At 39.1% G+C, this 14,390-nt stretch overlaps 1 protein-coding gene across 2 annotated transcripts in view; it reads right to left on the reverse strand.

Annotated features, from left to right (window-relative positions):
- The window catches only part of LOC126184503 (tRNA (guanine(6)-N2)-methyltransferase THUMP3-like), a 125,267-nt gene that overhangs the window by 32,577 nt on the left and 78,300 nt on the right, over positions 1-14,390 (reverse strand). For both annotated transcript variants that reach the window (XM_049926895.1, XM_049926896.1), the window contains exon 5: positions 8,902-9,087. In XM_049926895.1, the coding sequence (XP_049782852.1) occupies positions 8,902-9,087 (186 nt within the window). The remainder of the gene's footprint in view (positions 1-8,901; positions 9,088-14,390) is intronic.

The raw sequence follows: 14,390 nt of genomic DNA on the forward strand, positions 1-14,390 counted from the left end.
GCCTGCTGTACTAAATGTACCCTACATAAGAACAGTACTGCAATTACTGTTCTGCTAACTTACGTTCCCCATAGATGAGTAGCATTTCTACCTTCTCTTTGTTGGTGTAGATTCTACTCACACAACTCTTGAACTGACGATAGTTGACGGAATGACGGGTGTGCATTCTGCTTATGTTTACATTTGTCCTCTGTCAACATCAGCACATGGATGTGTTCCATTACCCTGAGTACCTGCACTAAGCACTGGGAGTGTCAATGTCAAAGTTGTGTTATGTAATTAATAACGTCGTGATTCAGTGAATGGTACACTGTGATACATTTTTGAATAGGTCTTTAGGAAATGAAATGAATTATCGAATAACAAATAAAGGGTGCCATTTAAAAAAGTCGTACCGCTGTTCATATCTTTGTAAAAAAACAAAGCTACAATGAAAGCAATCATGCTGATTCATGTCCCTCTGATGGCTAAATAACATTTGCTTGAAACATTTTGTAATTGGCCTCTGGACATACAGTTATTTAAGATGGTCAAGAGAGATGGGACAACCTGCATACGGCCGAGTATCCTAGCCTTTAAATCAATGGTTTACATATGTATGTCATGAGACAATGAATTCTGATTCTGACATACTGGAAGAAGTGGAAATTTACAAACTAGTCTGATAGAATTTTTAATCAGTAGAAAAAGTTACTAAATAAAAATTTTCTCAAAAATTTTGTGCCTCTCCTATGAATAATTTTATAGTCCCCTAGAGAATGACTTTCCAACTAGAGTTTAGTAAAACAGCAGCATAGACAGAAAATATATTCATAGACTGTTCTCTAGTTGTTGGGCATACTGTGAGAAAAATTAGTAACAGGCTGTCAGACCATGATTCACAGAAAATATTACTGAAAGGAATCAAAGCAGAATCATATCCCAATCAAGGCAGAATCATATCCCAAAGTAGCAAAAGGGATAACCTAGTAGGAAGTCTACTATATTGTTGACTTGAATGACAAATATAATACATTTCTTCAAACATTTATCACTTTCTTTAATAGCTATAGCCTATTAAAACAATGCAGGCACATACACAGCATTAATTTGCAACCAATGTAGATAACTAGGGGCATTAGAATGTTAGGCATGAGGAAACAGGAACTGTATCATAATGTGAAGAGCAATTACAGGCAGTAACAGAATTTTACAACAGATAATACTGCAAAGTGCAGAGGAATGTTATCAGGCAGGCTAAAGCAATGCATCACACCTGAGAATAGGAAGCTCTCAGAACAAAATTAAAACTATGTGGTCAGTTGTAAGAGAGGTATCAGGGCACAAAATGGGTGATCAACACATTGCACCTCTCTTGTGTGAGAGTGAAACTGTTAGTAGCAAAAAAATGGCTCTGAGCACTATGGGACTTAACATCTATGGTCATCAAACCCCTAGAACTTAGAACTACTTAAACCTAACCAACCTAAGGACATCACACACATCCATGCCCGAGGCAGGATTCGAACCTGTGACCGTAGCAGTCGCGCGGTTCCGGACTGGGTGCCTAGAACCGCGAGACCATCGTGGCCGGCTGTTAGCAGCAGGAGGAGGAGATTAGTGATTTATGTCCACTGACAATGAGACCATTAGAGACGGAGAACAAGCTCAGATTAGGGAAGGACAGAGAAGGAAATTGGTTGTGCCATTGCAAAGGAATCATCCTAGCATTTGCCTTAAGCGACTGGATGGCGGGACATGGGTTTGCACCATCGTCCTCCCAAAACTGTTAGTGATCCACCATAATTATGCAAAATATTTAATAATCACATCTTGTCAATAGTAGGCAAGATAAATCAAAATTTTACTGGTAAAGGTAAATACGTAGAACTCTTGAAAGCTGGTGTTTTGAAACAACTAATGTCACATGAAGCTACAGTAAACAAGCAAAGAGGGAACTGAACCATTTATAACATCATTAAAGAGTATGGGTATGAGGGAATTTCAGGTAGAATTAAGAAAACCAGTGCAACATACATTAGTTTTGTATGTCATTAGTGAGCCGTGCAATGAATCTTTCAGGTGTGGTAACGTAGAAAATTACCAGTCAATTTCTTTACTACCTGTGCTTTCAGAAGTTTTTGAAACAGCAATGTATAAGAGAATAGTAGCACATCTCAGTGCACGTAATTTGGCGTCAGTCTCTCCGTTTGGTTTTACAAAGGGAGTACCTGCAGAAAATGCTAATTATTATTTTGTGTATGAGGCATTAGCAAGGATAGACAATAGGTTGAGGACAGCAGCTATTTTATCTGATTTAACAAAAGTATTTGATTGCATGGACCATGTAATACCCCTGCATAAGTTGGAATGTTACGCAATTAGGGGAAAATGCTCAACAGTGGTTTCCTTCATATCTGAAAAGTAGGAAGTAGAACGTTGACCTCCAGTGACCACAAATAGGAAGGGGTTTGAATCTGACTGAATTCATGTAAAATGTGCAAAGCCACAGGTTATGTTCTGGCTCCACTGCTTTTCTTTAGCATCATATATGGTGTTATATTTTGGAGCAACTCTGTGCACTCACCAAGAATATTCTCAGTACAGAAACAGGCATCAAAATGATCTGCAGCAGTAGTTTGTGAACTCTGTGTAGGCTGTTGTTCAGGTGTTTCTGAATTCTAACTCTGCTGTTCCTGTAAATATATTCCATCGTTGGATAATGTTGATGAGAGTGACATTTTCAGAAGGAATAGCAAAATCCCTTCAGTGGACACTGGATGGAAAAATGATACACACTTAGATAACACTTCCTTAAGCATTGTACAGAAAAGTCTGCACTATTCAGCTAGTTTCATTTTGAATAGGCTTCCAGGAGAACTGAAAAAAATTGAGTGCCCAAAGTATATAAGCCCATGATGCAGAAAGAAATGAAGCATACTGTTTACGAATCATTTATTCATGTGCACCACAATCAGAAGATTGACATGCTGCAACAATCTAAAGAGAATATTTATGTGCTACCCAATCACAAGCATCATAATCAGAAGACTATCATGCAGTCATAATTTAAAGAGAACATTCACGAGCTACTCAATATCAATGAACAGTACTTGTTGATTTGAATCTTGCTGTGTTTCAGTTTAATGTTACCTATGATTACAGTTATTATCCCAGTGTAAATATCGACAAAATGGATAAGGTGTGTGGGCGTTGTGGTTCACTCAAGTTCAGAAATGGAACACTAGGAATGTGCTGCACAAATGGCGAAATTAAATTGCCAACATTGCATCCACCACCTGACCCATTATCATCAATACTTTCAGGTGACTCACCTGATTCTAAACACTTTTAGCAGAACATTTGCAAATATCATTCAGTGTTTCAAATGACATCTTTTGGAGCTGACAAAGTTTTCCAAGATCAGTACATGCCTACTTTCAAAATTCAAAGACAAATATCTCACCATGTTGCATCGTGTTCTTCCACAATTCACTGATACAATTATTCAAAACTTCAACTGACAACTTACAGGTGGATAATTACACAATTCACATATGAGTGGACAAAACACCACTTGGACAGCATGTTGGATGCTACAATGCACCTACCATCAATGAAGTTGTGACTGTCATAATTGACGAAGAATGTGATATGCATGATATACTTCTCAAGCGATACAATTCAATGTGTTGCTGAAACACATTGATCACACAATGCACTATAAATCCCAACATTTTTTGGTAGGGTTAGGGTGGATAACACTTCAATTTTATGCAAACTAACCCAATTACAGGTAAGTACATATATCTTTATTTAATTTTATCAAATGAAAATAATATTTTCTCTTTAACTTAAAAACATTCATAAGTGTAATTTACATTTTTCTTCTCCTTATTTTTCTTTATTCTTACAGGTGAAGAACTCAATTTAAAAAAGTATCAGTGCAGAATTATTATTCATAATGCATAATGACACCACAGAATGGAACAAATCATATTCTACAATGCCAACTATTTCATCAATACATGGTAGACATGTATGAAAAAACTGAATCTGAATGTTTGTTTCTCATTTGCTTAAATCAAACATCATTGCATTCAGAAGAATACATTCATTTACGAGATGCAGCTGCGAACACAGAAATGTTTCTGACACTAGCAAAACTGACATTATTCCAGCAATATTCAATGGCAGTCCACGGCATATGTGTGAGTATGCACGAATGCTACAATGTATGTGCTCATATGGCTGCAGCGTTCAAGGCAGTCACAGTCTCTTGACACTATATCATTTGATCATTGAAGCACATTATACTTTAAAAGATTCCATGAATACTAGGCTAAAGTCATATCCAAATAACATATCACAAGAGGAACAGAAACTAGTGTATTACCAACACTAATCACATGAAATATAAAGACAATACAAAATTAGTGAAACTGCCTTCGCCTACACCTGTTGATGAAGCTGTGGTTGTTTTTGTTGTTTATGAAGTACAACAGGGCTGTGCCCGTTTGACTTCAGAATGCACTAGGGGGTTTTCGTGATGATGAGGTATTAGGGTTGTGTGCCTGTTTTCAGTGTGCAAGTTTCTGTCTGGTGTTTTATGTATGTGTTATTGGTTCGTAAAGTGGCATGTAAGGGTTAATTTTAGGTGTTTGGGAGAAGATTCTGGTAGATCGTGTGCATAATTTTGAATGAGAAAGTGGGGCGAAGTTTGTGTTGTGTCGTAGAATTTTGTGGATTTGTCCTGAATAAGTGTGTAAATGGTGAATTGGCCTAAAAAGTCTCTTATGTATGTGTTGGCGACATATCTGCTGGTGCCTGATATCACATGGACAAATTTGTTCTGGAGACATTGCAGTTGGGTTAGTGCTGCATCTGACACCATAGACCATACCTCCGAGCCATACAAGATGACCGGAAGTACAAGCTGGCACCAGAGGAGAAGCTTGCACTGGATGGTTAACCCATCACCTTTCAGCAGGGGATATAACCTACAGAAGAGTGCGCAGCCTTTGTTTGCTGTGGTGGTGAGGTGCCTCTTCCATTTTAGGTGTCAGTTTATTTCGAAGCCCAGGTAAATAACTTAATTTCTCGAGACCAAGTCTCTGCTGTCAATGGTGAGTTGATGGTCAGGGAGGTTGATTTTAGGGGTGAAATAGGTCACCTGGCACTTGGTGGGATTGATCTTTATTTTCCAGCAGTTACCACTGTGTTACTTTATTGAAATGTTGTTGGAGGCAACAGTGTATAAGGAGGAGGCTAAGACTGCTTCTGTATATGATGGTGCCATCTGCATAGAGAGCAATCTCTCCACCGATCTGCCTAGGGATTTCTTTTGTATATGTTGTGTAAAGAATGGGACCTAAAACCAATCCGTGAGGGACTCCTGCCACAATCTGCCATGTCTGGCTGAACTTGTCTCCCTTCCTTGCAAAAAACTGACGTCCTGTAAGGAAGGACTCAACGATCCAGGTTATGTGAAGTGGGTACCCTATCTAGCTTGTAGATTAGGCCATTGTGACAGATGTGATCAAATGCATTTTCTATGTCCAGGAACATTGCTCCTATTGCTTGTCTCCTTGCCTTTGACAGACAAATGTTTTCTACCACGCAAAAGGATTGTCGAATAGTGGAATGCTCAGCATGGAATGAAAACTGTTCAGGCATAGGATATTGTTTTCAGTCAGGAATTGATGGAGGGGTGAAATGATTATCAGTTCTAGGATTTTACTCAGGCCAGTTAGGAGAGAAATGGGCATGTAGCTTTTGGGAAGAAGCACATTTTTATTAGGTTTGGGTAGGGTGATGACCTTCACAGTTTTCCACACTGAGGGGAAGAATGTGAGTTTCAGGCAGGTGTTATAAACACTTGCTAGGTAGGATATGGCAGAAGGAAGAAGGTGTTTTAGGAGTGGGGTGCGGACTCGATTGGGACCACGGGCTTCGTGGTTTCCCTGACACTTGATGAGTGCGCAGATTGTTGGTTCAATAAGGGCATGAATTCTGTTGTTGGGTGCATATTTCTTATCTGAGTTACCAGTCCGATAACTGTTCTCTCCTGCCTATAGTTCTCGTCATCGTGGATGACATGTCTTTGGAATTGTGACTGCAATGATTTTTCCATTATTTCCGCCTTTTCTTGCTCGTCATATGCAAGACCATTCTCACTGTGGAGTGGCTTGTTTTCTCTGGTGGGAGCTTTCTGTTGCTGGCTTATTTTCCAGATTTTGCGTCTGGTAATGTCTGCTTTGGCGATCTTAGTTTCTCCTCCCAGCAGCGGCTTCTGTGCTCTTGTAGTCTTCATCTCACCTGGTCCTCTAGACTCCACAACAGGCGGTGGTCGGCTGGGTTGTGATAGCACTGCCACAGTCTATGCCTCCTGCGTTTGGCAACTATGAGGTCCCAGATATCAGAGGGCAGGTTTCTGACGTCGGGATCGGTAGTTATCCTGATGCTAGTTGCACAAGCACAGGCATGGAGGATGCCAGTGAATTTCTCAATGGCTTCGTCCATGTCTCCTTCTGTCTGAAGTGGGAGAATTTCCTCCATGTGCTCTCCCACCAAGTAGGTATACGTGTCCCAGTTTGTAATTACATGTGTGTTTGCCATCCTCCTGGCATCGTCTTCGACACTGGTGAGATCCAGCATGACAGGACTGTGGTCAGAGTCCAGCTCGTAGTGCACTGTGGCTGACACATCGAGACACTAGTTTTTCATGACAAAAATATCTAAGATATCAGAATTTCTGTCCATGCTGCCAGGGATGTGCGTAGACTCATCTGGGGTGATGACACTAACAGTGGCGTGCCCTTTGACAAACCCCTGCGAAGTCCTGCCACTTGCATTCTCGGCACGGCAGCCCCAGGCTCTATGTTTTGAATTTAGGTCCCCTCCCACCAATACACGATTGCCACCCCTAAGCAGTACCTTAAGTTCCTGTGCTGTTATACATGAAGTTGGGGGGGAGGGAGGGGGGGCGAAATAATTTGCCAAATGTTTTGGCCAATTTTGATTTCTATACCAGCAGTCTCAATAGTTTGAGTTCCAAGGGGCGAAAGCACCTCCTGCCCTTAACCAATACCGCTGTCCCGCAGCCTGGGTGGTCCACACGGTCATACCAGTGGATGGCGTAATTACTGACAGTGAATCGGTCGTCTGGCTTCAGGTGTGTTTCCGTCAGATGCATAACATCGATCTTCCAAAACAGTTTTTCTAGTTTTACTGCCGTCAGCATTCCAGGTTGCTATTTTTATTCTTCTGGACCTAGAGTGATCCATCAACACATGTCATCACTGTAGCTGTTCCTTTGGCAATAATCATAACTTTTGATAGGGCATCTGGCACAGCCTGGAGCTTTGCCAAGATGTACTTAAAAGTGTTAAACACGGCAATAAGACTGAATCCAAAAAACAGTTGGTGCAGCTCTTTCAGCTTGCCGAGAAACGTACCTGGTTGAGTGCTGGGGGAAGATTGTGGCTGTGTGGCAGCAGTCTCCGAGCACTGGGGTGGGGAGGGCTGAGGTGGTGGGCCGTGCAGTGGCCAGGCGGCAGCGGCCGTCAGGGCGTGTGGTGGGGGAAGCACAGGGTAGGATTCAGGCCCTGGCACAATTAGTATGTGGCTTTTGACAACAGCAGAGTTTGTGCCTGTTGCTGCGGAAGTAGGGCTCATGGCCGTTGTCGCAGATGCAGTAGTACTTCGTGGGGACAACTGCGGGGGACAGTTCGGCATCAGTTTCAGTCTAGTATTGCGGCAGCTGTAGTTTGCTGGATGACTGTTGCCACCGAGAGTGCATTTTTCCAGAGTGTCCCGTTTCTTGGTACACTTGTTAGTCAGGTGGGGGCTGGTGCATTTGATGCACTTCAGAGGGCGGTTGCAGTTCTTGGTGCTATTTGAAGAGCTGCTGACACTGGTGGCCAATATTTTTCAATGGTTATGTTGCTATGCAGCATGTGTTTGATCATGTAAAGTTCGCAGTTCTTCTGGTCAGGGTTAGTATGGCTTTGAAGGATGCGCACTTGTTATGAACTTCACCTGATTTTGCCAGGTCAGAGGCGCGTGTTTCTTGCATGACCTCTATGACTTTAAACTTGCAGAAGCCCTTTAATCACTGCCTTGAATGAGTCACATTCTATTGTTGGATAGGTGTGACGGGGAATGTTGTTCCTCTGGAAATAATCATTTATTGTCCAATAATTGGGAGGCGTGGAGGCCTGAAATTTTACCGTTGTGCCCCTACATGAGGTGTTGAGGCCACCTTTTAACATCTGCGCAATTTCTTTGATAATTTTCATGGTGCCATTTTGGATTGCGGGAATGATGGGGGGTATCTTTTCTCTCTTCTGATGTGGCTGGGACCCTGATGTGGAGGTCTGATCCCTCTTCGCCACAATTTCATCCACTTCTGCGGATGAAATCGGTGCAAAGCTGTTGGAGGTATTGAAGTTGGCGACTACAGTCTCCTCACCCAGCTCCATGTCATCTCTGGTAGCGGAACACTCTGAAGTGAGCCGGCTAAGAGCCAGGCACTTCATTGCTGGCATCTCATCTATGTATGTTTGTTTGCGTGTTTTAGCTTTAGCAATGGTTGCGGGGGCCCAGAGATGGGGTGCCACAGCGGAGTAGGGATTTGGGTTTACGCAATGTGTTTGCAGTAGTGGTTTCCAAAGTCAGATACACCTGTTGTAAGAAAAAATATTCTTTTTCATATAAGCAAGTCTGTGTGATGTTACCAACTACATTTGTATTTTAGATGTTATGAACACAATGTTGTAAAACATTTTCCAATACATATGAGATATTAATTCGTGATACACCACACCAACAGAAGAAACAGAATTGGCTGAATCATAAAGTCCTAAATTTTAAATATGTTGATGCATTCTCATGTAAAAGAATTTTCACTCTCAAACTTACCAAATCTGTTACACAAAGGTCTATACATGAGTCTTTCAAGGGTAATTTTTGAGCATCCCAATTGAAAACATCTATGTTCGACACATGTTTTGTTGTCAACTCATTGATATTTAATTTGGTTCGTTCAATAGCTTTTGGGTGTATGTCTCCAGAAAGGAACAATGATCCAGGAAAAGAAAGTGCACCCTGAAAAAAAATTCAAAATGTTGAGACACAAATGATTACACTCTTACACACAACACTATAAGGTATATGTTGTAATAATGATTTATATGTGTAGTGCAGAGGAAGTGTCCATTATTTCGGATCAAGCAAAGTTAACAACAGTATCAGTATGTTGGTATTCTATTCTATACCTTCAACACAGTCAATTTGATCAGAGGAATATCTACTGCTTCATCAATATAGGCACAAAATAAAATAACTTACAACAATGCACACAATTTCATATAGTGTTCTGTCGAAATTTTTTTACAAAAGTATTTTTTTATATGAATGACCAATGCATCACAGTCACTTCAGCATTTATGCACACTGTGTAAGTCATTATTCTTTCACAGTGACCTTAAATATTTTTGCTTTACACAGCTACAAGTACCCACATAGCATTATAAGGAGTTTTGAATTTATAACAAAGTAGAGAAGTAAATATTCTAGATGGTACAGCTTTCCTTGATGCCACTATCTCTGAAGATACAATCAGTTTAGAGTGATAAATTAAAAATTTTGAGTAATGTATTCACACCAGTTATTTCACCAATGACTATCAGTAATAATATAGTCAGCTGCTGAAGCAGATGAATCACTATGAGAGGTGGTATATAATGTACCACTTGACTTATTATATCAGGTAACCAACAACAGCTGAATGTAATCTACAAAAATTTGCATCTTTAAATTAAATATTAACAACTGTCATTGAACGAATGTCATGCGACTAGGGCCTCCCGTCGGGTAGACCGCTCACCGGGTGCAAGTCTTTTGATTTGACGCCACTTCAGTGACTTGCATGTCGATAGGTCGATGGGGATGAAATGATGCTGATTAGGACAACACAACACCCAGTCCCTGAGTGGAGAAAATCTCCGACGCAGCTGTGAATCAAACCCAGGCCCTTAGGATTCACATTCTGTCGAGCTGACCACTCAGCTACCGGGGACAGACAACAATTGCCATTAACAGGGCATGAAAGTTATAATGATAAGGAAAATAACAGTGCAAGGGCAAAGGCTGAAGGATGATCAACGTGAGATAATTTACAACTATAAGTTATGTTTTGAAAATTGTTTTATTTCAAATTGTGTGAAGAGTACAATGCCATCCCATCAATTTTAAACTAATACAAAAAATTTACTCAAGAACCATTAGAAAACAGTAAACACAATGACAAACAACAATGTATTCAATTAGGTGGAAAATGTTTTTGAGTTATTCCATTAGCCAATTAAAGTAGTTCAAGAGTTACGAAGGCCCCACTGTGTCTACCTTGTACACTAGTAGCAACTGAAAATACAATATATAATGGAAGTAACTCCAGCACCAGTGTTCACAACTAATAGTTTTGCCACAGAGTTCACATAAAAGTAGCAACTACATCAAACTTTTATCAGACTGGTCAAGTCATGCTTGCAGTTTAAATCTGCCATAGGGTATTATTTCTTACATTTTACTCTCTCATTTCTTATGCCGTAATGACAAACAGCAGTCACCTGCCAAATATCAGCTTGGCAGATTAGTAGTATCATTACCTACAAACTGTTCACAAACAAGTGTTTACCATCACATTAATATATTGTTGGCATTTAGCTATACACTATCAATTATAAACTAATGGGATTATTTTAAATTACACTTTTTATTTAATACAATATGATTTTTTAATGTTCTTATAATTGTTCTTAACTTCTTGCTGCAGGTAATAGCTTTGTCAAGTCTATCAAACCTAGATGCACTACGTGTACCTGGGCAATATCATTGGCAACTCTTAGACAACCTGCAGAATCTGTGTTATTCCTATAAGCAAAGCCTTGTGACTCCACTAGGTCATGCTTTTAATGGCTGCAGTCTCCAACAAAAACAAGCCAACCAATGGCAAATAAGTTCCTCAGATGAATCATCAGCTAGAAACCTGAAAATTGTTCCTAAGCCTCCGCAGGACAATTTGAGTCAATGCAGAAACTTTTGTTTCCTTGCAAAACTCACAAGGTGAGATCCATTTTCTGGAAACTATGTAAACTATATATTCCCACAAACGACTTGAAAAATGTAAAATAATGTAATCAAATAAAGCATACTAACAGTGGGCAAATGTAATAATAATAATAATAATAATAATAATAATAAAGGAAACAAAAGAAAAATTCGGAGTAGGTATTAAAATCCATGGAGAAGAAATAAAAACTTTGAGGTTCGCCGATGACATTGTAATTCTGTCAGAGATAGCAAAGGACTTGGAAGAGCAGTTGAATGGAATGGACAGTGTCTTGAAAGGAGGATATAAGATGAACATCAACAAAAGCAAGACGAGGATAATGGAATGTAGTCGAATTAAGTCTGGTGATGCTAAGGGAATTAGATTAGGAAATGAGACACTTAAAGTAGTAAAAGAGTTTTGCTATTTGGGGAGCAAAATAACTGATGATGGTCGAAGTAGAGAGGATATAAAAGGTAGACTGGCAATGGCAAGAAAAGCGTTTCTGAAGAAGAGAAATTTGTTAACGTCGAGTATAGATTTAAGTGTCAGGAAGTCGTTTCTGAAAGTATTTGTATGGAGTGTAGCCATGTATGGAAGTGAAACATGGACGATAACTAGTTTGGACAAGAAGAGAATAGAAGCTTTCGAAATGTGGTGCTACAGAAGAATGTTGAAGATTAGATGGGTAGACCACATAACTAATGAGGAGGTATTAAATAGAATTGGGGAGAAGAGTTTGTGGCACAACTTGACAAGAAGAAGGGACCGGTTGGTAGGACATGTTCTGAGGCATCAAGGGATCACAAATTTAGCATTGGAGGGCAGTGTGGAAGGGTAAAAATTATAGAGGCAGACCAAGAGATGAATACACTAAGCAGATTCAGAAGGACGTAGGTTGCAGCAAGTACTGGGAGATGAAGAAGCTTGCACAGGATAGAGTAGCATGGAGAGCTGCATCAAACCAGTCTCTGGACTGAAGACCACAACAACAACAACAACAACAACAACAATAATACTATAAGGACTGCTTTTCCTTATGGACACATTCGAAGTCTGTTTGAATGCCATTATGTGCAGCAGGTCCTACTTCAAGGTAACTCGAGAATTATTGAATTTGAGGATTTGCTTTATTTTTCTACAAATTTCTTTCTTTGTATCAAATACATGCAAAATTTTAATTATGACAACTACTACATAGTGTCAGAAATTTTACAACTTGTAGTGTGTAATTTCTGATCATTCAGCCCTAAACAGACTGTGATTACACAACTTCCTTTTTTCACTTTTTTGCCAGTATTCCTAATATTATGACACATTAACAAACTTTCTTCTACTGAGACTAGGATTATTCTGCTCTCTTAAAATACATATTTGTTACTGTCATTACTTGCATTCTGAAAGCATCACATACTATATTTTTAATTGTATTATTAAGTTTTCTAGGCCATTCCAGATTTCTTTGACCAAAATATCCATGTATTTCCTTTTCTCTGGAAACTGAAAAGGATATAATTTTTTTGTTTGAGTCTGATCAAACTCAGAACTCCCATACAGAATGTAAATTAATTTGACGCTTTTTTTCTCCTCTTAATGCCAAGATCTTCTGATTTCTTACTTTAATCCAAGGATCTTTTTGTCTTCTCTCTACTGCTGAATGATGAAAGAGCCAGCAGGAGAAAATGTAATAAAATAACAATGTGGTATTTATATTATCAGGTTGCTTTCGATCTTCACAATGTGCATGGACTGTGAATGTACACAACATGCATGGACTGTCAACCAAATTTCGCCACAGAGGTTGTAAATTTCTATTGTGTCTCTGGTTATGCACTAAAAAACTTTGTGAGGGGTGGGGGAAAATCCACCACATATTGATAGCCACATTAAAAAGTTGTTCTGAAATTCAAGTGAGCTTCATCACTTAAATGCAGCCAAAGTCTTGCCAACAAACAAAGCTTACCCAAATCAAATGAGTGTAAGGAAAACAAGACAAAAAATGTTCAATGAATCTGAAAGTAAAATTATAGCTGAAAGAACCTAAGAAGTTCCTTACATGAAAAAAGTAAATGGATCAAAGTCATGTTCCTAGTAATTCTGCATTCCTACTGGCACCAAAACAGAAGATAAAACAGAGAGGAAACAGTCACTAAAACCTGTCTTCCAAAATTGCTACACATACACTGAAATCATAGATACCAAAAAAGACATAATATACTACAACTGTTCAACAGAAGAACTGTAACTGGACTTTAGGGGACATTTGACAATTATTCTACATAGATCATGGGAAAAAAAACTGCTCCCTTTCTAGAAGTAGTTTATCACAGGTCATCGGAGTAATGAAGACTTCAAAGGGATTATATAAAGGAATAGATCATTCCCATTTTCAATATGGGTCATCAGACAGATACACACAAGAATAAAGCTACACTGCTAATGTCAATTTATTGTAGAGTTATGGAACATAGTCTGTGCTTAAATTATTAACAACCATTTTAAATAAAAAATTTCACTGTTAAATTCACTATGGTTTCACAAACAGTGATCTTGTCTACACTGTGTTTCTTGACTTGTTGGAGATGTTCAACAGAGTTCCTCAATGTAGTCTAGTGAAAAAAATTTGAGCTTACAAAATATCAGATGAGTTTTGCAAGTGGATGGAAGACTTCCTGGCAAATACAACTAAGCACTTTATTCATAAAGGGGAGAAATTGTCAGATATAAAAGCAGTTTCAGACATGCCTCAAAGGAATATTAAAAAACAGTTACCAACAGAGAAATGTCCGAAGATATGTGGAGGACCAACAACTGGCGCAAGGCAGACAGTTGACCCCAAACATAAACAAATATGATGCAGCGTGCCCTGTGGCGGCTTGTAGGCAGACATTCTTGGTGTTCATAAATTTTAAATTCAGAAACATGAGAGTGCGAAATTAACAGCATCTCCTGTATAAAAGTTAGGCTTACCAATATATTTATACAACTTCAGCCACTGTCAATAATAATAATAATAATAATAATAATAATATGCCTAACTTTTCTGAAAAAAAAGGAAGAAATGTTTTTGTGGAATTTTGTTGTTTTGTTCATAATTAAGTACAGTTTATGGAAAGAACGAAATAATGTTTAAGCTTTTTCTACTCTCCATTTCGCATTTTTGTGTAAGTGGGAGTTTTTGTGCTTTGTTTTATTTCTTCGCACAAATGTACATAATCCCTAATTCACATGTGTGTGACATGCTGCGTCAGATCTGGGCTTAGTTTTCGCTATGTTGTTGGATATAACGGGTCCCGGA

Source organism: Schistocerca cancellata, chromosome 4 (genome assembly GCF_023864275.1).
Source record: "Schistocerca cancellata isolate TAMUIC-IGC-003103 chromosome 4, iqSchCanc2.1, whole genome shotgun sequence".
In the NCBI taxonomy this organism is placed as follows: Eukaryota; Metazoa; Arthropoda; class Insecta; order Orthoptera; family Acrididae; genus Schistocerca; species Schistocerca cancellata.